Raw genomic sequence first — 24,261 nt, 5'->3', positions numbered from 1 at the left:
CTCTTATGGTTTGTCTCCCTCCCCGGTCTCATCTTGTTTTATTTCTCCCTCCCTTCCCCCCCAAGTACCCCCCGCCCTGCCCAGAGACAGCTTTTATACTCACAAAATCATAATGTGTTTTATTAAGCACATTAAATGGAAAAACCCTCACTGAAATGAAGCATAACACGTAGATGGGACCCATGTAATGGGATACATGTCCAGGACTCAGCACAACTGGGATGTTTGTCTTTGCATCAAAACTCCCACATCAACTCTAGAACCTTCTTGCCCTCTTCCACTTTTTGCTTCAGCCTCCCAGGGTGTCATTTGCCTGACTACAAACCGTAATGGAGCTTTCAAAATTAGGTGCTGTGAGCATCTCTTTTTTCCAGATTCTAAAGATGAACCTGGGGATAATGGGACATCTAGAATTACTTTAGGAACTGTACATCATCTTTGGGGGATCCCACTGTGCTAATGACTCACACATTTAAGTTGAAGTACCAGTGAAAATGTGGTGGACAGCCCAGGGTCAATGTTAACTTATGTTAAAATCTATGAATGTGTATAGTACTTTTTTCTCTTCATCTTTTCTCTAGGCCTACTCTGTCTATGATGAAGACATCGGGTACTGTCAAGGACAGTCTTTTCTGGCTGCTGTATTGCTCCTGCATGTGAGTAATTTTCCATGTGATAAATGGCATGGTGCTGCCAAGTTTATTTTATTTTCTACTTGGTTTTGTTCTTCTATCCTATTTTCCATTTATCTGATGGAGATTACACATGGCACCTCTTTTTTAAAATGTACCTTTGGTGATAAAGTAAAAGATCTGATGTCAGGTACAGGACAGTTTCTCAATTGAATTAATAAGGCTGACAAGAAGGGGATGCATTGGTTATTTGGAGTTATTTTTAATGAGAACCCTCTAGAATGAAAGAAGTTAATGTAGCTGCTCAGATATAAGCTGGACTAGAGCCATTGTGAAGGAATATGGCAAAGAAGTCTTATCTTTTCTACAGTTTATTTTTGTATACTCTTTTGCATCTCAGTCACCTTCATTTAACAGAACATTTATTGATCATCAGCCTGTCAGTGCTTGGCTAGGAAGTGGGATTGCAAATATGAATAATTTATCATTTGTGTTACCAAAGGCCCTCTGGTTCAGGATAGAGCACAAGTACTGTAGGCACATACTTATTATTTTTGTTCTTTTTCCATGTTTTTATTGATTTTTCTGATTTTCACTAAAGAAGAACTTATAGCATGCTAAGTAAAAGCAATACACAGAGTAAGAGTACAGAGAGAAGAATTATCCAACCCAGCTCTGCCAGGACTTTCAGGAAAGACTTTCTGGAGGAGATGGTATCCTTGCCCAGACAGAAATAATTGAGGTTGGGAAAGGGAGGGAACAGAGATGGCTGAAGAAGAGGAACAAGTGAGCAAATATATGGAAACACAGAAGGTCACAGTATATAAAGCGAACAATATGAAATTACAGTTTCTTCTCAGCTACTATAGGAAATGCATACAAAGATAGGTCTGAGATAAAAATGGTCAGATGGGCAGGGACCAAACCATAAAGACTCTATAATCATGTCAAGAAACGTGGGCTTTATTCTAAAGCGAGTGAGGGGCCATTAATCAGTTTGAAGCAAGGGAAGGATAGTTAGATGTTCATTTCAGATAAATTCTTCTTTTACCCTTGGGGACGGTGAAATTAAAGGGACAAGCAGCAGCAGAGAGACCAGTTAGGAAATAGCAATTTAAATGAGAGATGTTGAGACCCAGAGAGAAAGAAGCTTAATTAAGAAACATGCAGGATACAAAATTGTTAAGTTTTATGGAAGGATTGACAAAGGAAGAGTCAAAAGTCATATGTCTAATTTTCTAGCTTTGGTGACTGGATGACTTGTGGTATTTTTTTTTTCTTTGACTGATGGTATTTTTAGCTGAGATAGAAAATACATCCATTGAAATTGAATGGAGAAAAATGATTAGGAGTTGATGATGAATTTTGTTTTAAATTCTTTGAGCTTGGGATATTTTGGGAGACTTCTGAATAAAGCTGTCCACCAACAAGGTAGACACTGGAGACTGATGATGAGGAAGAAATCACAATTGAAATCACAAGAATAGATCGGATCATCTAAGAAAAATAGAATTCCAGAGCCCAGGAATTCCAGATATTTAAGGGCTGATAAGGAATAGGAATTCTAGGCAAATTTCGGATTTTCAGTAGGGTAGAAGCCATGTCTGCTGTCAAACTCAGCAAAGAAGTCTAACAAGTTTAAAGCAAAAGCATTTCTTTTAAGTTTACATTCTGGAAATGAAGAGTGATTACAGTAGATTCACAGTGCTAATTCTGAACTTGATTCTGATGATAATAATGATATACAATGGTTATGTTGTGATAAATCACTTTATTTAACTTTGATTTCTTCTTCCTTTGCATTGTCATCTCTTTATGGTCTTCTTGGTCTTTTCCTCTTAGCCTTCTTTCTTTGACATCTCCATGGCCCATCTTCTTGGTATTCCCTGCGATAATCAAGCACTTTATGGTCACAAATTCCCAGAGCCCTTGTTCTGCTACTAAAGCCACCGAGTGTCTGACATAGTCAGCTCTCTTACACAGGGGCCTGGAGACTGCATGCAGGACATGCGTGTGTTCAGCAAGGTTCAGAATCCTCTTTCCTCTAATCACTCCGTTGAGAGTCGAAGTTAAAGCCATGGGTGGTGAAATTTCATCTTCTACAAAGTAATCTTTGTGTATATCAGTTTTTTTTTTTAAAGATTTTATTTATTTATTTGACAGAGAGAGATTACAAGTAGGCAGAGAGAGAGAGGAGGAAGCAGGCTCCCTGCTGAGCAGAGAGCCCAATGCGGGACTCCATCCCAGGACCCTGAGATCACGACCCGAGCCGAAGGCAGCGGCTTAACCCACTGAGCCACCCAGGCTCCCCGTATATCAGTTTATTTAACATTTTAGACCTGAAGCCCTGTTAAACACATTACAATAGATTGGTTAAACTTCAGTGAGAAGGACATCTCCCTGGGATATCTGTCCTCGGATTTAACAGAGGGTTAGTTAAATATGAGTTCATATTTATTGGGAAATACCTCCCACAACAAAAGAGTCAGTGATCCAGATAACTAGAAAACTCAAATACCTAGGATTTTTTTTTCTACATTATCTACCCTCATATGATAAGGGTCACATGCCAAATCAGCACTTTAAACCTGCTTTCAAACTATGTCACAAGAAGGATAGAAATATAGTCCAGTTTTGCACACTTTCTACAATAATAGAATTATGCAGTTGTTGCCATGGTTTATAAAAATAACTGGAAATCTAGAAATGCCTTCAGAACCTTTCAGGAGTTTCACTAATATTCATCATAGCATTAATGAAAAACATTATTGTAATTTTTAATTGAGAGTATATGCAATAATTCTTTTAATTAGCATATTCCATTAACTGACCAACCCATCCATTAACTAACTCAAATGAGAAAAATTAACTTTAATTTTTGTCTTTTTTCTATTTTTGCCTCTGTGGTTTAAACAGGTAGAAGAATACAGTCTAGCTTACATAATTCATCAAATACACTATCTCGGGTTCTAGGGAGATACGTTATTAGGGTGTTACTGACTAATTTTTCATCAGTTACATAAGCAGTTACTTCTTGCTGCTTTCTGCTGCCAGACATCATTTGGCAGCTCCATATTAATCATTGTCAGAACCTGATTCTTTTGGGGATGCTGTCTTTTCCTCCCTCATGGTCATTTATATTTCACATTCACTGCCTAAGAGGAAAGGAAGATCAAAAGTGAAAGTATTCAAAAAACAAAAGTTTAGAATTTTTAACGTTTTCCATTGTCTAAGTAGTTATAATATAACCTCTTGGTGTATAATAATTAGCTTCTCTTGGTGCTTGGAAACTTCCTGATGCTTTGATAATAGCTTTGTAACATGTATTTTAAGCCATAGAAGAATTATCACAGTAGATGCTATTATAACTATTGATAGAATTACAAGAAATTTATCCTTTATAGTTGGTCAAGAATGTTATAGCACAGATAAGTAATATCATCACTGTAGTATTAATTATTGCTTATTTGGAAATATAATAAATAATGTCCTTTTATATATTTCATTTATTCTAAAAATCATATAAGATATTTTAAATAATTTTTAACCCAATATATTTTGCTAACATACTATCAAGTAGTTTTAAATTATTTTATGTGACATATACTTTTCTTCACCTTCAGAAAATCATGTTCTTTCTTAAGGTTAAATTACTGAATGTATACTAACTACTATGGGCATGTATGGGAGCTTTTCAGCTGTAGAAAGGATTATTTTGGGATAGTCCAGAATGTTTAAAATTATTGAATTTTGTAAAAACAGTATGACTAGGCACAGTTCCTTTGGAAACCAAAGGCTTTATCTGACAAAGAAATGCATACCTAGCAATTCCACTCCTAGATACGCATCTTGGTCAAATCTTTACACCTGTATACCAAAATTGTGTATTAGAATTGTCCCAGGATCAGTGTTTATAACAAACAACTCAAATGTCCACTATTAGAATGTTTAATACTATAATTGTAATTAGACATTAAAGTGGAAAAATTGTAATATATTTAATACTAGAACACTATATCAATGAAACGAATGCTTTACACAATGTAAGTTAATGTGAATGAATCATACAAACATAAATTGTTTAGTTAGAAAACAAAGTATACTTGGTATCATTTGGTATGATTCCATTTCATGTAAAGTTCAATAGCAGACAAAACTAAATTCTATTTTTAGGATGCTACCTAGATGGAAAGTATAAATAACACCAACGAAGTGATTATTGATAGTCAGGATAGTGATTTCTTGACTGATTGGGGTGGGACATACCAGGATCTTTAAGAGTATTGAAAGTATTCTGTTTCTTTTTTTTTTTTTTTTAAGATTTTATTTATTTATTTATTTGACAGAGAGAGAGAGATCACAAGTAGGCAGAGCAGAAGGCAGAGAGAGGAGGGGAAGCAGGCTCTCCACCAAGCTGAGAGCCCAATGTGGGGCTTGATCCCAGGACCTGAGATCATGACCCAAGCCGAAGACAGACGCTTAACCCACTGAGCCACCCAGGTGCCCCAAGTATTCTGTTTCTCAACCTGGGTGGTAGCTGCACTTGTCTTTATAATTATTTGGTTTTACTTCATGATCAAGTAACTTATTAAAGTATACATTTAACTTCTATGCATTTTTGTGGGTTGCATTTAAGAATGAAATAAAGTTTAAAAATTACAAATTACAAATCTTTTACTGCAATCCCCCAAAAAGGTTAGGGTTAAGGCAGGATTTCACGAATGGACTTAGGAAATGAGAAGCAGAGCTACTTCTTAGTTTTCCTAAAAGATTTCCACAGAATCCAAGGTACAACAGAGATCTTGACTTCTTAGTGTCTTTGTATGTTTACATTTATGTTTATGTTTATGTCAGTTACTGAGGCCAGGACAGTATGATATTCTGATTGGCCTGGCCCAGGTCTTGAGTCCTTCTTGTTGCTGATACTGAACTGGATCAGCTTCTGCCTACAGGGAAAAGGTAATTTGATTCTAGATGAGAGCAAGATAGGATGCTACACAGATACATCACATCATCCACTAGTAAGTTAATTCTTGTATGAGAGCTTTTGAGTCATTTCTCAGTATTGGCCTATGAGTAAATACACACAAGATATTTTACCTTTAAAAAATACTCTCTTGGCCACGGTAACCAAACTGTGGAAAGAAACAAGATGCCCTTCAACGGACGAATGGATAAGGAAGATGTGGTCCATATACACTATGCAGTATTATGCCTCCATCAGAAAGGATGAATTACCCAACTTTTGTAGCAACATGGACGGGACTGGAAGAGATTATTCTGAGTGAAATAAGTCAAGCAGAGAGAGTCAATTATCATATGGTTTCACTTATTTGTGGAGCATAACAAATAGCGTGGAGGACAGGGGGAGTTAGAGAGGAGAAGGGAGTTGGGGTAAATTGGAAGGGGAGGTGAACCATGAGAGACTATGGACTCTGAAAAACAGTCTGAGGGTTTGAAGTGGCGGGGGGGGTGGGAGGTTGGGGTACCAGGTGGTGGGTATTAGAGAGGGCACGGATTGGATGGAGCACTGAGTGTGGTGCAAAAACAATGAATACTATCATGCTGAAAATAAATTTAAAAAATTTTAAAAAAATACTCTCTTGGGGGGCACCTAGGTAGCTTAGTTGGTTAAGTGTCCCACTCTTGATTTCAGCTCAGGTCATGATTTTAGTGTTGTGAGGTCAAGCCCCTTGTCAGGCTCCATGCTGGGTATGGAACCTGCTTAACATTCTCTCTTTCCCTCTGCCCCTCCCCTTTCCATGCGAATGCAAGCACACATACTCTCTCTCACTTTCTTAAAAAAAACCAGAAACAAAAACAAAAACTTTCTTGATCTTCCCATTAACTACTATCTTGTTTCTCTGCCGTTTCAAAGCTTAACTCCTTCACAGATAATAAAAACACAACTATGAATTTGAATGGCAGTTAATACCTTTCAAGTTCTATGATCTTCAGCAAGTTTCCTAAACTCTTTGAGCTTCAGTTTCTTCGTTTATTAAATGGAGATAATATTATTATTTTTCTAGGATTTTTGTGAATATTGAATACTTTATATTATCTTATGAATCTAAAGGGTCTTATTTTGTATCTGGCACAAAACAATGCAATCATGGAATTAAATCCAGGCTTAATAAATATGTAGTTATTGGAAAATCACTTAACTTCTCTGAACTTCACCAGTTAATATTTAAAATGTAAAAATAATATCTACTTTACAGAATTTTTATGAGGATCAAATGGGGTTAAGAATGAATGCCTCTAAAAATGGCGTTTGCTGCTGTTTGTTCTAGAATTGGCTTAATTATTTGCCCAGCCTTTTCCTTTGGACCTTTGTCCCACTAGCTTAGATTGATTACATACAGCAAAACTGTATATTATACAGTATGTTTTATGGCTTATAAATAGACATTCAATTTAAATGTATTTCAGTATTATTTGATTTTAAAGGAAAATGAAAGGTAGATGTTTTCATTTTATTCGCTTTTCATATTGTAAATAGAAAGTGAACACTCATGGTTTTTAACATTCTCACTAACATTTACCTTTGTTGAAGAAAATGAAAGATTACCTTCATGGAAAAACATAGATTTATTACAAAAGCATGTGAAACACAGTCATGCAGAACAAAAAAAATTAGTTTTATCCAAACAAGGAGATTATTTTATATTATCAACATGTAATTTTACTTTGAAATACACTTTGATGTGTTACACCAGATGAGCCTTAAAGACTTTGAAGTACTTAGACTTGCTTTGTCTTAGGGTTCATTTCAGAAAGAAACAGGGAAGCTTGGAGACTGTCTCTATTCAGTGTTAGTACAGATGGCAGATCCTTATCAATGTTTGTTACCAAACAATGATTACATCATGATTGATTCTCAGATTATGCGTATGAAGCAGGTATTTAGTTTTGTATTTCATAGAACGATGGATAATATTTTGATACCTTAAATTATAAGATTTTAATATTTACCTCCTCCTTTCCCCAATAAAAAACACTGATTCTATAACAAAGCTCTTATACACAACAAAGATGGATATTCAGTATTAGAGATCCACTGTGTTGCAACATCTTAATATTTTTTTTTAAACAATGTATTGGTTGGCAGTTCTGCCTGATTTGGATCCCTAGTCAATGGGCCAGACCAACTGTGGAACCTTTTCTACTACCCTGCTCAGCAGGGAAGCGAATTCATGGCCTCACCTAGTTGCTGAGCTTAACCTTCAGTCCTGACGCTATAGGAAGCCTGGTGAGAGAATCTGAGCTACTACAGACCCCATCCTATAGCCCCACTCAGCAGAGACCCAAGCCAGGAGCTCTGCCCAACTGTTGAACATAGCCTCTGGCCTTTAATGACAGTGACCCTAAGCAGCCTCAAAGCCTAGCCTATAGTACCACCAAACCAGAGTGCCCAGCCTGAAGTCTTGCCCAGAGCTCAGGCTATGCTCCTACCAAATTCCTGAACATAGTCTGCAGCCTCACCTAATCAAGAAGCCTGAATAGTAATTCCACCTGACCACAGAACAGTCTCTAGCCTCACTCAGCTGTGGGATACAGCTTGAGACCTTCTGACCAGAAAGCCCAACCAGTTACCCTGGCCAGCATCAGAGCACAGCCAATAGCTTACCTGATTGTGAAGCCAAGCCTGTGGCCCTGCCTAACTTTGGGATACATGCTTAGGTCCCACCTGAACACAAAATCCAGCCCATGGCACTATCTGGTCTGGCACAACCTGAGACCTCACTTGACTAGGAGCTATTTCAGAGCCCAACCCATAACCCTGCCTAATTGTGGAGTCTAACTTGTTGCACTATCCTGCCAAGGAAGGTAGCCTCTGACCTTGTTCATTTGAAAGTGATTGCAGAGCCCAGCTAATGGCCCCACTTGACAGTGGAGCTGGGTCAGCAGCCCCACGTAGTCAGAGAGCCCACCCACTGGTCCTTCTTGAATGTTGAGCATAGTCAGTAGGCTCGCCCAACTGTGTAGCCCAGTCAATACCATTCCCCTGGCCTTAGAGCATGAACACTCAACTACACTCTGCTTGCCCGTGAATACTGCCAACTGGTCCATCCAGTACCCTAAGCTGAGCTAACTTGTGAAGATCTTTTTATGCCAGAGCAAACTGTAATGTGTGAAAGAGGAGACCACTTACTCAAGTATGCAGATAAAAATGCAAGGAATCAAGGATCATGAAGAATCAGGTAAACGTGATACCACAAAGGAAACTAATAAAACTCAGATAACTAACTCTAAGGAGACAGAAATCTATGAACTGCCTGACAAAGAATTCAGAATTCAGAATAATTCTTTTAAAGAAGTTCTGTAATCTACAAGAACACACAGATCACTAAATAAAATTAGGAAAACAAAACGAAATCAACAAAGAAACCATCAAAAAGCAGATGCTAGAGTCAAGAATACAATGACTGAACTGAAGACTTTAATAGAAAGATACAAAAGACTCAACCAAACATAAAAAGGAATTAGTGAACTAGAAGATAGGTCATTTGAAACTCTCAAGTCAGAGGAGCAAAAAGAAAATGAAGAAGAGTGAAGAAATCCTACAGGACTTATGGTACACCATCACATGAGAAAATATATACATACTACAGTTTAGATGGTTAGAATCTGAACAGGGTTACACCAAGACACATTATAATTAAGTTGTCAAAAATCAAAGAGAATTTTGAGAGCAGCAAGAAGAAAGCGACTTATCACATACAAGGGAACTCTCCATGTGACTATTCAATTTTTCAACCAAAACACTGTAGGCTAGGAAAGGGTGGGGTGACATATTCAAAGAATGTATTGAAAGATAAAGAATATTATACCTAGCAAAGATAACCTTCAAAAATGAAAGAGAAATAAACACTTTCCCAAGCAAACAAAAGCTGAGGGTGTTCATCATCACTAGATCTCCTTTACAATAAATGCTAAAGAGTGTACATCAAGCAGAATTAAAAGGATGCTCATTAACATATGAATGTGTAAAATTCACTGGTAATGGTAATGTAGTCAAAGTCAGATTCTCTGATATATAATGATAGTAACTAATACACTTATAACTCTTACATAAAGTTAAAGAGCAAATATATTAAAAATAACTGTAACTACAATAATTTTTTCTACCCAATATTAAAAAGATGTATACTGTAACATCAGTAACCTAAAGTGTGAGGCAGGGAGAAGTAAAAGTATCAAGTTTCTGTCTACTATCAAAGTTAAGTTTTCATAAACCTAAAATAGGATGTTATAACTGTAAGTTATTTTAAGTAAGTTTCATGGTAAACACAAAGCAAAAACTGACAGTAGATTCACCAAAAGATGAAGAGAAAGTGTTCTGCCACAGAAAGTCATTAAATCAAAGGAAGACAGCAAGAGAGAAAGCAAGAAACAAAGTACCCACAAAAAAGCCAGAACACAACAAAATGTCAATAATAAATTGTTACCTATTAATAATTACTTTAAACATAAATGGATTAATTGTCCAATCAGAATCAATTGTCCACCTTACTGGAGGGGAAAAAAAAAGACCCAACTATATGCTGCCTATAGAGAGACTCACTTTAGTCATAAGGACACACATAAACTGAGAGTGAAAGGATAAAATAAGTTATTTCAAACAAATAGTAACTCAAAGAAAGAGTTTATATTAGACAAAATAGATTTTAAGCTAAAAAAGGTCAAAAGATACAAAGTCATCATTTAATGGTAAAAATGTCATCAAGAAGATATTAGCTATTATAAATATGTATTTGCCCATATTGGAGCACCTAAATATATAAAGCAGATACAAACAAAACTAAAAGGAGAAACGAACAACAACAATAATATGTGGGACTTTAATACCTCACTGTCAACAACGAATCATCTAGGCAGAAAACCAATAAGGAAATTTGAATAACACTATAAACCAAATATACCGTACAGACATATACAAAACATTCCACCCAAAACCAGCAGAATACACATTCTTCTGAAGTTCACATGGGACATTTTTTAGGATAGATCATATGTGAGGCCATAGAAAAATCCCAAGAAATTAACAAATATAGAAGTTATGTGAAGTAGCCTTTGTAACCATAAAAGTAGAAATTAGTTAGAGGAGAAGAGATGGAAAATTCATGAATATGCAGAAATTAACACACTCCTGAACATACAGTGATTTAAAGAAGAAATCATACGGAAAGCTAAAAAATATCTTGAGAAAAGGAAACACACCAAATGCAGCAAAAGCAATTCTAGAGGGAACTTTATTATGACAAATGCATGCATCAAGGAAAGTCATACTTCAAATAACCTAACTTTATACCCCAAGGGACTAGAATGAGAAGAACAAACTAAGCCCAAAGTTAGTAGAAGGAAGAAGATAATAAAAACTGGAAAAGAAGAACAAACAGAATTGACCATATCATTAGAAGGATCATACACCACAAGCAAATGGAATTCATCCCTGGAATGAAAGATGGTTCATACATAAATCATAAATGGATATACATCACATTAGTAGGATGAAAGATAAAAATCATCTCAGTAGATGCAGAAAAAGCATTTGACAAAATTCAGCATCCATTCATTATAAAAATTCTCAACAAATTATGTACAGAGTGCATCTCACCATAATTAAGGCCATATATGACAGGCCAGCAGCTAACATCAAACTCAGTGGTGAAAGGTTGAAAGTTTTCCCTCTAGACATACAGATGACCAAGAGGTATAATAAAAGGTGTTCAACATCACTAATTATCAGAGAAATGCAAATCAAAGCCACAATGAAATATTACCTCATATATACTACAATGGCTATTATGAAAAGGCAAGAAATAAACAGTATTGGCAAACATGTGGAGAAAAGGGAACCTTTGTACGCTATTGGTGGGAATGTAGATTGGTGCAGCCACTGTGGAAGACAGTATGGCGGATCTTCAAAAAATTAAAAGTAGAACTACCATATGATCAAACAATTCAACTTATGAGTATTTATCCAAAGGAAATAAAGAACACTAAAGCAAAAAGATACATGCACCCCTATTGTCATTGTAGCATTATTTACAATAGCCAAGATATGGAAGCAATCTAAGTGGCCATTGATGGTTAAATGGATAGGGAAAATGTGTCATTCATATATATATATATATGGATAGAATCTTGGCATTTGCAACAAGAATGGACCTTGAGGGGATTATGCTAAGTACAATAAACAGAGGGAAAGACAAATATATATGATCTCACTTATATGTAGAATTTTTTTCAAAAAGTTCATAGACATAATTGATAGTTGCCAAAGGTGGGGGGGTAGGGGTAGATGAAATGGGTGAAAGGGGATCAAAAGATACAAACTTCCAATTAAATAAATAAGTCATAGGGATGTAAGGTACAGCATAGTTAATAATACTGTATTGCATATTTAAAAAGTACTAATAGAGTAAATCTTAAAAGTTCTCATTGTTGGGGCACCTGGGTGGCTCAGTGGGTTAAAGCCTCTGCCTTCGGCTTAGGTCATGATCCCAGGGTCCTGGGATAGAGCCCCACATTGGGCTCTCTGCTCTGTAGGGAGCCTGCTTTCTCCTCTCTCTCTCTGCCTGCCTCTCTGCCTCCTTGTGATCTCTGTCAAATAAATAAATAAAATCTTTAAAAAAAAAAAGTTCTCATTGCAAAAAAAAATTGAGCTATGTATGATGATCGATGTTAAACTAGACTTGTGATCATTTCACATTATGTACAGATATTGAACTATTAGGTTGTATACCTGGAACCAATATGTTGTGTGTCAGATACATCTCCACTGAAAAAAGAAAAAGAAAGCTTTTTCTCTAAGACCAGGAACAATACAAGGTTGCCCACTCTCACCACTCCCACTAAACATAGTACTAGAAATCTTAGCCAGAGCAATCAGCTAGAAAAAGAAATCACAGATATCCAAATCAGAAAGGGAAAAAATGGAAGTGTCTCTTTTTGCAGATGACATCATCTTATATATAGAAAACCCTAAAGACTCCACCAAAAAAACCGTTAGAACTAATCAGAAAATTCAGTAAAGTTGCCAAATATGGAATCAACAGTGAACCATCTGGAAAAGAAATAAAACAATCCCATTTACAATAGCATAAGAATTTAAAAATTTAGGAATAAATTTAATTAAGGAGGTAAAATAACTTTACACTGAGAACTATAAAACAATGATGAAAGAAATTGAAGGGGCACCTGGGTGGCTCAGTTGGTCAAGCGTCTGCCTTTGGCTCAGGTCATGATCCCAGGGTCCTGGGACATCAGGCTCCTCACTCAGTGGAAACTTGCTTCTCCCTCTCCTGCTCCTTCTGCTTGTGTATGTGCCCTCTCTGTCTCTCTCTCTCTCTCTGTCAAATAAATAAATGAAATCTTAAAAAAAAGAAAGAAAGAAAGAAATTGAAGAAGACACAAATAGAAAAATATCTCATGCTCACAGATCAAAAATATTGGTAATGTCAAAATGTTCCTACTAACTGAAATCATCTACAGATTCAGCGCAATCCCAATGACAGTTTTTCAGAATCAGAAAAAAAATCTAAAATTTATGTGAAAACACGAAAGACCCTGAATAGCCAGAACAATCCTGAGAAAGAAGAGCAAAGCTGGAGGTATCACACTTTCTGATTGCAAGCTGTATTGCAAAGCTCTGGTAATCAAAACAGTATGATACTGCCATAAAAGTTGATATGTAGGGGCACCTGGGTGGCTCAGTGGGTTAAAGCCACTACCTTCAGCTCAGGTCATGATCCCAGGGTCCTGGGATGGAGTCCCACATTGGGCTCTCTGCTCAGCAGGGAGCCTACTTCCTCCTCTCTCTCTGCCTGCTGCTCTGCCTGCTTGTGATCTCTGTCTGTCAAATAAATAAAGTCTTAAAAAAAAAGTTGATATGTGGACCAATGGAACAGAATTAAGAGCCCAGAAATAAACGTATGCATATATCATCAACTAATATTTGACAAGGAAGCTAAGAATATTTAATGGGGAAATGATAGTTTCTTTAATAAATGGTGTTAGGAAAACTGGACAGCCATATGCAAAAGAATAAAAATGCACCCCTATCTTATATCTCTTATTAAAAACTAAAATAGATTAAATATCTAAACATAAGACCTGAAACCATAAACCTCCTAGAAGTAAACATAGATAAAAAAGCTTTTTGACATTGGTCTTGGCAATGATTTTTTAATTATGACATCAAAAGCATCAAAAGCAAAGATAAACAAGTGGGACTACATGAACTAAAAATCTTCTGCACAGCCAAAAAATATCAACAAAATGAAAAGGCAGCCTACACAACGGGAAAATATATTTGCAAACCACATATCTGATAAGGGTTAATATCAAAAACATATAAAGAACTCCTGTAACTGAAGAGAAAAAAAAAAAAATCATCCAATGAGAAAGTGGGCAAGTGACCTAAGTAGATATTTTTCCAAAGAAGATATTCAAAATCTAACAGGTGTATGAAAAGTTGCTCAACATCACCCATCATCATGCAAATCAAAAGCACAGTGAGATATTGCCTCACACCTGTTGGAGTAGATATTATGAAAAAGCCAAGAGGTAATAAGCATTGGCAAGGATGCGGAGAAGAGGGAACCGTTGTGCACTGTTGATGGGAATGTAAATCGGTGCGATTACTATGGAAAACAGTATGGAAGTTCTTCAAAAAATTAAAAATAGACTACCATGGGGGCGCCTGGGTGGCTCAGTGGGTTAAGCCTCTGCCTTTGGCTCAGGTCATGATCTCGAGCCCCACATTGGGCTCTCTGCTCAGCAGGGAGCCTGCTTCCCTCTCTCTCTCTCTCTGTCTGCCTCTCTGCCTACTTGTGATCTCTGTCAAATAAATAAATAAAATCTTTAAAAAAAAATAGACTACCATGTGATCCAGCAATTCTACTTCTGAGTATATATCCAAAGAGAATGAAATTACATTCTTAAGACAATATTAGTACGCCCACGTTCACAGCAACATTATTTACAATAGACAAGACAACCTAAATGTCCATCAACACGTGAATGGGTACAGATAATGTTATCTACATTTAATGGAATATTATTCAGTCATAAAAATGGAAGTCCTGTCATTTGTGACAACATGATGAACCTCAGGGGTTTTATGCTAAGTGAAATAAGTCAGACAGAGAAAGACAAATACCATATGTTATCAGTTATATGTGGAATATAAACTGTAATGCCAATTGAATATTACCCCCACCTTAAAAGACCACCAGAGACGTGAGTCAAAGCCAAACAGCAAGGGTCGTTTATTGCAGGTTCGAACCTGGACCTCTGCGCCGCTCGTTGCCGATAACGCCAAGAGGTCCGGAGCTGGGTCGGTGCAGGATTTTTATAGACAGATACAAACAAGTTTTGGTTGGGGCTGAGCTGATTGATTGATAGTTTGAACAGGCATACTTGGCGTCAGTGGATTGGGTCAGGGGACCCGCGCGCGAAAGCAGACAAAGCAATCTTACAGAAGCAGAACTGGCTGGTTAGCCCACACATGCGGAAAAAAAGCACTACCAGGATATTGGAGGCCTGGTTACTTATCAAGTAAAGACAATTGGGAGTCTCCTGGTGGAATGTTACATTCCTGCTATCAAGCATCCTTGTTAATGAGATTTAGGTTTAGAAGAAATTTAACTTTATTTACTTTTCCTTCTACCTCCGCCTCCTTCGGTGTTTTATGGAGGGGAGGGTGACATTAGGGCTATTGATAAGGTAACTTCTTTGTTGTAAATCTCAAGGACATTTGCAAACCAAGGGAGACTCCTGTCTTGCAGGATTGTGATCTCAGCAAGTTAACTATTTATCATTTTATGGCAGTCAGGGGTGCCTGAGGAATGCTACACATATGGAGGGGAGCGGGTGAAGGGGGGTGGTGCAAGGCGCCAGCCTTTGCTTTGTCCTCAGCCAGCCTCCTGCTCCTTCATAAACAAGAAGTCATAAAAGAGAATCAATAAGTAGTTGCCACACGAGGTGGGGGAAATGAGTGAGTGAAATAGTACCAACTTGTAAGTATAAAATTAATAAGTTCTGGATATGTAACAGTTTGGTGACTGTAGTTGACAATATTGTATATTTGAAAGTTGCTAAGAGAAACCTTAACAGTTCTTACTACACACAAAAATTCTAAGTATGTGAGGTCATGGGTCTATTATTTGTTGTGATCATTATTTAGAAATTATGTTGCCTAAAGCTACACATGAAGGATAATAGCTCTAAGACTTCTCACCCCCTCCCAAATGTAGATTGAAAAAATAAATAAATAAAGCTTATAGACTGGGATTGTTCATTTTATTTGGGGGAATAAAATTCAAACTTAAAAATTCTTTTGTTTTTGAAGAACATATATTAAATATATTGTTTCTGTGTGAGAGAGAAACAGGGAGTGGAGAAGAGAGAGTGAAAAAGGGTGGAGATAGAGAGATGGAGGGAGGAAGGGAGAATTGAAGCTCCATACCTAAAAGCAAAGCAGCAATTTATGTTCATTTTCCTGACTAATTCACCCAGTGCCTCTACTTGCGCTCTAGCTGATGGTGATGTCTAACTCTTCATCTACACATCCTACCTACCTCCCCTATCCCAGGATTTTTGTGTTCCTATCAAAGTCAAGGAGAGTTGCCTATATACTAGTCCTTTGGGAAGATGCCATATGGTTACTTCTGTATCCCCAGGGCCCAGCACAGTGCATGCGTCTCTCCTGTTCAATGACTGCATGTGTGAATACCAAAAGGCATTTAAACCTTTTGTTTGCTTTAATGGTTTTATTCATGCAAAGCACTAAAGGTTTATCCCCTCTGTAGGCTACCAAATGATAAATGTTTCAATAGAGCTTAGAAAGAGGGAGACTGTAACACAATTAGTTTCTCTAGGGCTGGCTGAAGTTACCCTACATGAGCAGTTTTGTGTGACCATTTTAGTAGAGCCCCGGAGGGGGGGGGGAAGAAGGGGAGGCTTAGTCCTTGGCAGTAGGAGTGATGAAGTCCCAGAACCTAAGTCAGGTTCGGTGGGGTGAGGTTCGGAGCCGACGGCTAAGAAAGAATTCTTAAGACGTCTCTGGTGCAAAAAGGTGGTTTATTAAAGCACGGGGACAGGACCCCTGGGCAGGCGGAGATGCAGCTGCCCTGGCTTGTGAGGGATGGCAGGTTAAGTACCCTGCCCTTGGGGGAAGGTGAGGGGAAGGAAGGGTTCAATGGAGTTTTCATATGCTCAAGAGAGCCAGGGTGTCCGAGGCCTACCGGAGGCCTTGCCCTTGCGGTTTGATCAACGTTGTCTTTAGACCAGCCCTTAACATTAAGATAGTTGGGAGACTTTTTGGTGGGGTGTCACAATCCTGCTATCAGTCGTCTTTGTTAGTGAGATTTAGGACATTTGTAAGCCAAGGGAGACTTCTGTCTTGCAGGATTGTGATCCCTGCAATCTAACTGTTTGCTTATTGTTCATGGCAGTCAGGGCTGCCTGAGGGATGCTACACATCTGACTGAGGGGGAGCGGATGGAGAGGGGGTGAAGGCGCCAGCTTTTGCTTTGTCTTCAGCCAGCCTCGTGCTCCCTCATCAGGAGGAGGAGTAGACCGTGCATGTGCAAGTTAATGTCTCTTGAAGCTTCAATGACAGGATTGTTAAAGAGGGAAAGAATACAGTGTACTTGTATTGTGAATAAATTAGTATAAGCTGAAAAATATTTGCTGACTTGAACAGCTGGGGTCAAAGCCCCAAACACCTCACAGATAAAACAGGATTTTAAAAAAGCAAATGTTTATAGAATCAAAATGACAACAGCAAAGTGTACTTACTTAACTTTAGGAGGTTTTATTTAATTTATGTATTTCATGTTTTATAAGTAGAATATAGAAGTGGCCGATTTGTGTAGGAATTTAAATAAATGTTGTTACATTTCTAAGTGTAACCTAAGTTCCATTTCTAAACCTAGTTACATTTCTAGCTCAGTTTGACATGTTGAGTCCCCCAATAATGGGTCCATGGTCAAAGGAGCGAGAGTGATACAAAGTGGAGGTCAAGCAAAGCTTTATTTCAAGCCAAGCATCGAGAATCAAACCAACCGTCAAACCGACTGGTCAGGGACGCGCCTTACAAAAAGGGCGACCACCCCTCCCTGCCTTACAGACTAACTTATAGAGCAAAGGCCATGTGGTTGGGCCTGGCCACACGCAGGTAGCCAATTAATTACAATTCAGCCCATAGTAGCTTTTTGAACTAGCCTATCACCTTGGTTAGAATTGGCACCCAAAAGGTGCCCAAAAGGTGGGGCCCACACTCCTTGGTAGCCAGGGGACACTATGCGTGCTTTACTCATTGGATGTCTCCACATGACCAGACTCATCCCTGCATTGGGGCTATTATCCACCTGACCTGACCCACCCTTGTATTTGGGCTTTGTTACCTGGGTTTCCTGGACTTGTTTTTAAGTAAGTTCCGGGGGGAGGGGGCCAGGATCAATTTAAGTTTTACTACATAAACAAGAAAATGGCTGTTCAACTGGGGTGAGGCCGCTCTGGCTGAAAAGGCCCTTACAGACAAACTTTACTAACTTGGCCCCTAATTAGAAAACAAATAAAGGGGTAGTCAAAATGGAAAGGGAATAAGGAGAGAAGGGGGTTATAAAATAGACCTCTACTTGAATTGTGTTCAGACAGAGAATTTAATCTAACAAAGGTGTCAGATACCATAATCAGCCAAGGTCAGACTTTCAGAGAAATGACATTGATAGTAAATGTTTACAGGGGCACTTGGGTGGCTCAGTTAGTTAAGCATCTGCCTTCAGCTCAGGTCCTGATCTCAGGGTCCTGGGATCCTGCTGAAGTTCTGTATTGGGCTTCCTGCTCAGGGAGTAGAGCAAGGGAGATTCCTGTTCTGCAGGATTGCGATCCCTGCAAGTTAACTATTTATCGTTTTATGGCAGTCAGGGGTGCCTGAGGAATGCTACACATATGGAGGGGAGCAGGTGAAGAGGGGGTGCAAGGCGCCAGCTTTTACTTTGTCCTCAGCCAGCCTCCTGTTCCCTCATCAGGAGGAAGAAGCCTGCTTCTCCCTCTCCCTCTGTTCCTCCCTACCGATGGTGTGTATACTCTCTCTCTCTTAAATAAATAAAGTCTTTATTTAAAAAAAAAAAAAAAAAAGTAAATGTTTACATAACAGTTTTATTTTTATCTTAGGACACTGCATTAAGGATAAAATCTTTTTCTGTTTGCTTGATGTATTTTCTAGAATATTAGATATATATCTTGTCTAAATTCCTTCAGTTCATTGATAACACAATTTAGAGATTTTTTCCTTGGATTTCAGATTTCATTATCTGTTCAGATAAAAATGCCTCTGGAGGGGCGCCTGGGTGGCTCAGTGGGTTAAAACCTCTGCCTTCGGCTCAGGTCATGATTTCAGGGTCCTGGGATCGAGCCCCACATCGGGCTCTCTGCTCAGCGGGGAGCCTGTTTCCCTTCCTCTCTCTCTGCCTGCCTCTCTGCCTACTTGTGATCTCTGTCTGTCAAATAAATAAATAAAAATCTTTAAAAAAAAAAAGTGCCTCTGGAAAGGGTATATTAGATTTTATCATTTAACTCTTAGTGATAAAAGTGCATAAAAATCTTTCCTGAAAACTTTTTATGTAAAAAGAAAATAACAACGTCAAGAAGACTATGGGAAGACAGCATCTCACTATCAAAATAAAAATTACATTCATCCTTTGACCCACAAATCCCTCTTTTGTGGGTATTATTGAGGGGGAAAAAGCAATATGCCTTGTAATGTACATAGAATGTTGTCTTTTGGGGTGTTTGGGTGGCTCAGTGGGTTGGGCCTCTGCCTTCAGTTCAGGTCCTGATCTCAGGGTGCTGGGATCAAGCCCCTCATTGGGATCTCTGCTCAGCAAGAGTCTGCTGCCCCCTCCCCCTCTGCCTTCCTCTCTGCCTCCTTGTGATGTCTCTCTCTCTGTCAAATAAATTTTAAAAACTTTAAAAAGAAAAGAATGTTATCTTTTATGTAGGAAAGAGAAAAAATAAAATAAGTGTGATTCTTTTATTTGCATAAAGAAACACTAGCAGGATACATGCAAAATGATTGAGTGTAGTTACGAAGTTATACCATAGAGATAGGGACCAGGTACAGGAATTCTGATACAGAGACAGAGAGGAGTAAGACTTTACTTTTGCATACTTTTGCATTGTATTGATTTTTGAATCATGTGACTCTATTACCTGTTTTTAAGATGGCTGAATGAGTGAATAATAAGATGATTGAAATCCCAAAAGAGCGAAGTTCATTTCAAGTGAGGAAACTGGAAGGTTTGAACACAAATTTTATCTATTTTGCTGCTGAAGGCTAGCTCTGAAGAGGTTCATTCACTAAGGCCTTTAGCCGTTAATACAGAGGACTGTTGGGGCACCTGGGTGGCTCAGTGGGTTAAGCCTCTGCCTTCAGCTCAGGTCATGGTCTCAGGGTCCTGGGATCGAGCCCTGCATCAGACTCTCTGCTCGGCAGGGAGCCTGCTTCCCTTCCTCTCTCTCTCTGCCTGCCTCTCTGCCTACTTGTGATCTCTGTCAAATAAATAAATAAAATCTTAAAAAAAAAAAATACAGAGGACTGTTAACAGGAAGAACTTTTCTGCCATTCTGGCCAAATGCCACTCAGCCATGTTCTATGTGATCTGTTTTCCTGTAGATGCCAGAAGAGCAGGCGTTCTGTGTTTTGGTGAAAATCATGTATGACTATGGCTTACGAGATCTCTACAAAAACAACTTTGAAGATCTTCACTGCAAGTTCTATCAGTTGGAGAGACTAATACAGGTAAATAAAAATTAGGCTTTTATCACTCAGGGATTGAATTACAGAAAAAGTAATAAAATTGATGAACAATAATAATTCATGAAAGTTTAGTGGAATTCTACAGAAAAATTCTCAGTATATTTGGTTTCTGACCAGTATCTATGTTGGTGTTAATATTTATTTAACCATTTGATCATTTTTAAAATAGTCTTCCATTGTAAATATTCAACTTTAATATACTTTGAAGTGTGAATATAGTGAGTTAAGTCAATGAAAAGATTCCTGAGTATATTTGTAAAGAAGTGAAGATATTTACAGAATAGAAATGGAAATACTTAAGAACTTTCCCTCCCTTAATTAGCCCTAGTACTATATTTAGATCCACATGTAGAGAATTCTTAAAAGGGACAGAAAAGAATTGAAACAGAATAAAAAACACATAAATGTTAATATAGGGACATATTTAAAATTTTTCTCCTATAATTTCATGATCTCAAACAATGTTTGTTACTGTTTCACAATATGTCTGTATAAATTTATATGTATGAAGAACATATTATTTTATATATGTAAAATATTACATAATAAAAAAAAGATTGTGAGCAAGGGCAAGATGATATTGACTAGTGCTAATAGAAGGAATTCCTGAGTAGCTTTGAAATTCCACCTGTAGTTGAAAATCTTAAATTTATAATGGGTCTGTGTCACATGCTTATATGGCTTTCTCTATCTGAGGTATTGAGAACCCAAGAGAAATGTGAAATAAATACATGAATGGATTGATTCCATATTGGAGAAAAGTAAAGTGATTAAGGAGGAAGGTAATGGGACTCAGCACTAGAGATACTGATAGGAGCCCATTGGCCTGACCTGTCAGGAGATCCATAGGTGTATAAAGAGGGCATGAAGTCAATAAGAGACTAAAAGACTAGAACAGGGAAGACACAGGATTAGCAATGAGATTAAAGACAACTTTACTGGGAGAAGAGAATGTTGGAAGGTAGAAGACCTTAAAGAAGAAATGAAATAGGGGAAAGATGTTAAGAGAACTGTAAGCACAATGACACATGTGCTTTCATCGGGAGAAGAAAGATTGTGTAGAAGATTCTGGGCAACTGTGGACAATAAAAGCAATAGGCTCTTTTTGAGATTTAATTCTTCTAAGTAAATATTTGGGATTATTCACTTTCTTACCTTTTATTTTCAGAAGTTTACATTTTTTCGAAGCTCAGTATTCTTAAGAGCTTTGAGAGTCAAATAAATGTACCTGATAAATGAATAGCAAGTTCATGGTACTGTGAAGAAACCTAAACACATTTTAGCATGTGTTAGCATTCTTTGACTGGATGACCTTAGGACACCCCCCTTAAAGTACCTGATGCATACTTTTGGGTGTTTTTCTGAAAGCATTTTGTGTAGGAAGTAGGGGGTTTTGTTTGTTTGTTTTTATGATCCATTTATGAAAACAAAACTAATGTGGGCTTTTACATGTCTTTGCTTTTCAGTTATAGGAACAGCTATGCTAATACTCTGAGCTTTCCTTTCATGCTTTTGACAAGCATTTACTTATGTAAATGAGGAGAAAAAAGCATTAGGGTAGCATAAAGGCATTTTTAGGAGACACCCTCTATCATGCATTATACCCTTGCACAATTTCTGTAGCTTGTCAGTTTTTAATGTCAAAGATAGGTTATTTTGAAGTCTGGTTATGTTCGGGGTTTGTCTCAATACCCCCAAAATATACTCAAGTGATATCACAGATCCCGGATGATGTTGATATTAAGTGGTCTCCAAAGAGTAGATCTATTTCTTTCCTAAGTAGTTAGGCAACCCATTTGATCAGGTGCTGGACTTGACTCTGGAGGGATGACGTTCGTTAGACCATAGGTATTCTGTCAAAGCGAGCATTTACTAAGAAACAAGAACAGTCAAGTGAGCAAGAGGTCATCTGTGTTATTTGTCCGTGACGAGTCCGCCTTTATTTTCCTCAATCATCCTAGTCCCAGGCTCATCTCCTATTATCACTTCCATGTAGTTACATAAAATTGAATGAATTTTGCGAAAAATCTAGAGTGGTCATAGAAAGCTAGTTATAAATTACAATTGTGATAGGAAATAAAGCTTCTCAGTTTTCCACTTTGACTTTTTAGGAGCAGTTACCGGACCTGCATCACCATTTTTGTGTTCTGAACCTGGAAGTTCATATGTATGCCTCCCAGTGGTTCCTCACTCTTTTTACAGCCAAGTTCCCACTCTGCATGGTCTTCCACATCATCGACTTACTGCTCTGTGAGGTAGAGTGACTGCATCTCTCATACCTAAGCCAAAAGTGAAAATAGTTTTTATTTAAAGTGGTCATAATCATCTTCATTTTATTTTTTCCTATAAATTAAGCCATAAATATTGACCAGGAAGTTCTATTTAATTTTTTAGTAAAGACTATTTTAATTATTATTTGTGAGAAATGAATATGTTAAGTCATATAAAATTCCTACAAAGTAAGGTAGGTAATTAAATTTCTGTAATTAAAATTCATAATAAGCCTTTACCTGTGTAATAATGTATTACTAATATAAAGGACCTTTAAAATTATATAAATGAATTCAAAATCAGGTGTTTTTAATAGTAATGTAGTTATACTTCCAAGAGTGAATATAAATGAAATTATATAGTAATCTATATTTTATTTTATCTTTTCTTTTCTTTCTTTTCACCAGTACAGTTAACATACACTGTTATGTTAGTTTCAAGTGTACAATAGAGTGTGATTCAACAACTCCATACATCACCCAGCACTCATCATAACAGGTGTACTGCTTAATCCCCATCACCTATTTAACCTCCACCCACCTCCCCTCTGGTAACCACTAAGTTTGTTTTCTAATTATACAGTAATTTAATCTTCAATTCATAAGATGTTTCTAATGTATATGATGGTTGAGACTCCTACCAGATAATTGTGAAGTGATACACTAACGCTTCTCTACCATATATTTTCACAGAATATTTAAAAAACTAGTTTGCAGGGGCACCTGGGTGGCTCCGGGGGTTAAGGCCTCTGCCTTCGGCTCAGGTCATGATCTCAGGTCCTGGGATCGAGCCCCCCCATCGGGGCTCTCTGCTCAGCAGGGAGCCTGCTTCCTCCTCTCTCTCTGCCTGCCTCTCTGCCTACTTGTGATCTCTGGTGTGATAAATAAAATCTTAAAAAAAAAAAACTAGTTTGCAAATTCCTTAGGTATATGATTTGTTTCATGTATTGTTTTTAGTTCCTGAGGTGGCTGCGTTTATTCACTTTACTCTTTTAAAGAAATAAGCAGCATTACACATGCATACCTTGTATCCTGCCAGTCAAAATGTTTAACAGTCTTAGCAGTGATTGCTAGATGAGAATTTTTTTTATTTGGGATATAAATGTATATAAATTATAGCTGTCTTAAATTAGAAAGCTAGAGTAATCAAAAGTATAAGCCTAACATAATCTAAACGGTTTTGTATTAGTGCATAACTTGTTATACACGGTTTCCTTTCTTAACCACTCCAACTGTATTAATCAAATTATAAAAAACGATTAAAAGAGATAAAAATGCCTAAGCTGTGCAAAGCATGGCTAGGATTTCTCAGGCTACCACGGCAGAAGTGTTTCCTATGTACACATTGCTGGGCTCTGCTCGTCAGAGGTTCTAGCTGGGAGCCACACAATCCTTGAAAGTTACAGAGCATTTTGTAAAGATGTAAGATCTTTAAACATTTGTAACATATTTTTTAAAAAAAGATTTGTTTATTTTATCTGAGAGCCAGAGAGAGAGAAAGAGAGAGAAAGGAGGGGCAGGG

At 37.6% G+C, this 24,261-nt stretch overlaps 1 protein-coding gene and 1 long non-coding RNA gene across 6 annotated transcripts in view; one reads left to right on the top strand and one right to left on the bottom strand.

Moving 5' to 3' along the window:
• Positions 1-24,261, top strand: part of RABGAP1L (RAB GTPase activating protein 1 like) — a 765,799-nt gene that overhangs the window by 484,845 nt on the left and 256,693 nt on the right. For all 5 annotated transcript variants that reach the window (XM_032317419.1, XM_032317418.1, XM_032317421.1 and 2 more), the window contains 3 exons: positions 582-656; positions 20,326-20,451; positions 22,581-22,724. In XM_032317419.1, coding sequence (XP_032173310.1) covers positions 582-656; positions 20,326-20,451; positions 22,581-22,724 — 345 coding nt within the window. The remainder of the gene's footprint in view (positions 1-581; positions 657-20,325; positions 20,452-22,580; positions 22,725-24,261) is intronic.
• Positions 1,996-23,291, bottom strand: LOC116575850. Its single transcript, XR_004279975.1, has 3 exons — positions 23,151-23,291; positions 16,157-16,163; positions 1,996-2,009 (listed from the first exon to the last, which is right to left on the bottom strand). It is a non-coding gene; the product is annotated as an uncharacterized LOC116575850 (long non-coding RNA).

Source organism: Mustela erminea, chromosome 17 (genome assembly GCF_009829155.1).
Source record: "Mustela erminea isolate mMusErm1 chromosome 17, mMusErm1.Pri, whole genome shotgun sequence".
Taxonomy (NCBI): domain Eukaryota; kingdom Metazoa; phylum Chordata; class Mammalia; order Carnivora; family Mustelidae; genus Mustela; species Mustela erminea.
This window is presented reverse-complemented; position numbering and strand designations above follow the sequence as displayed.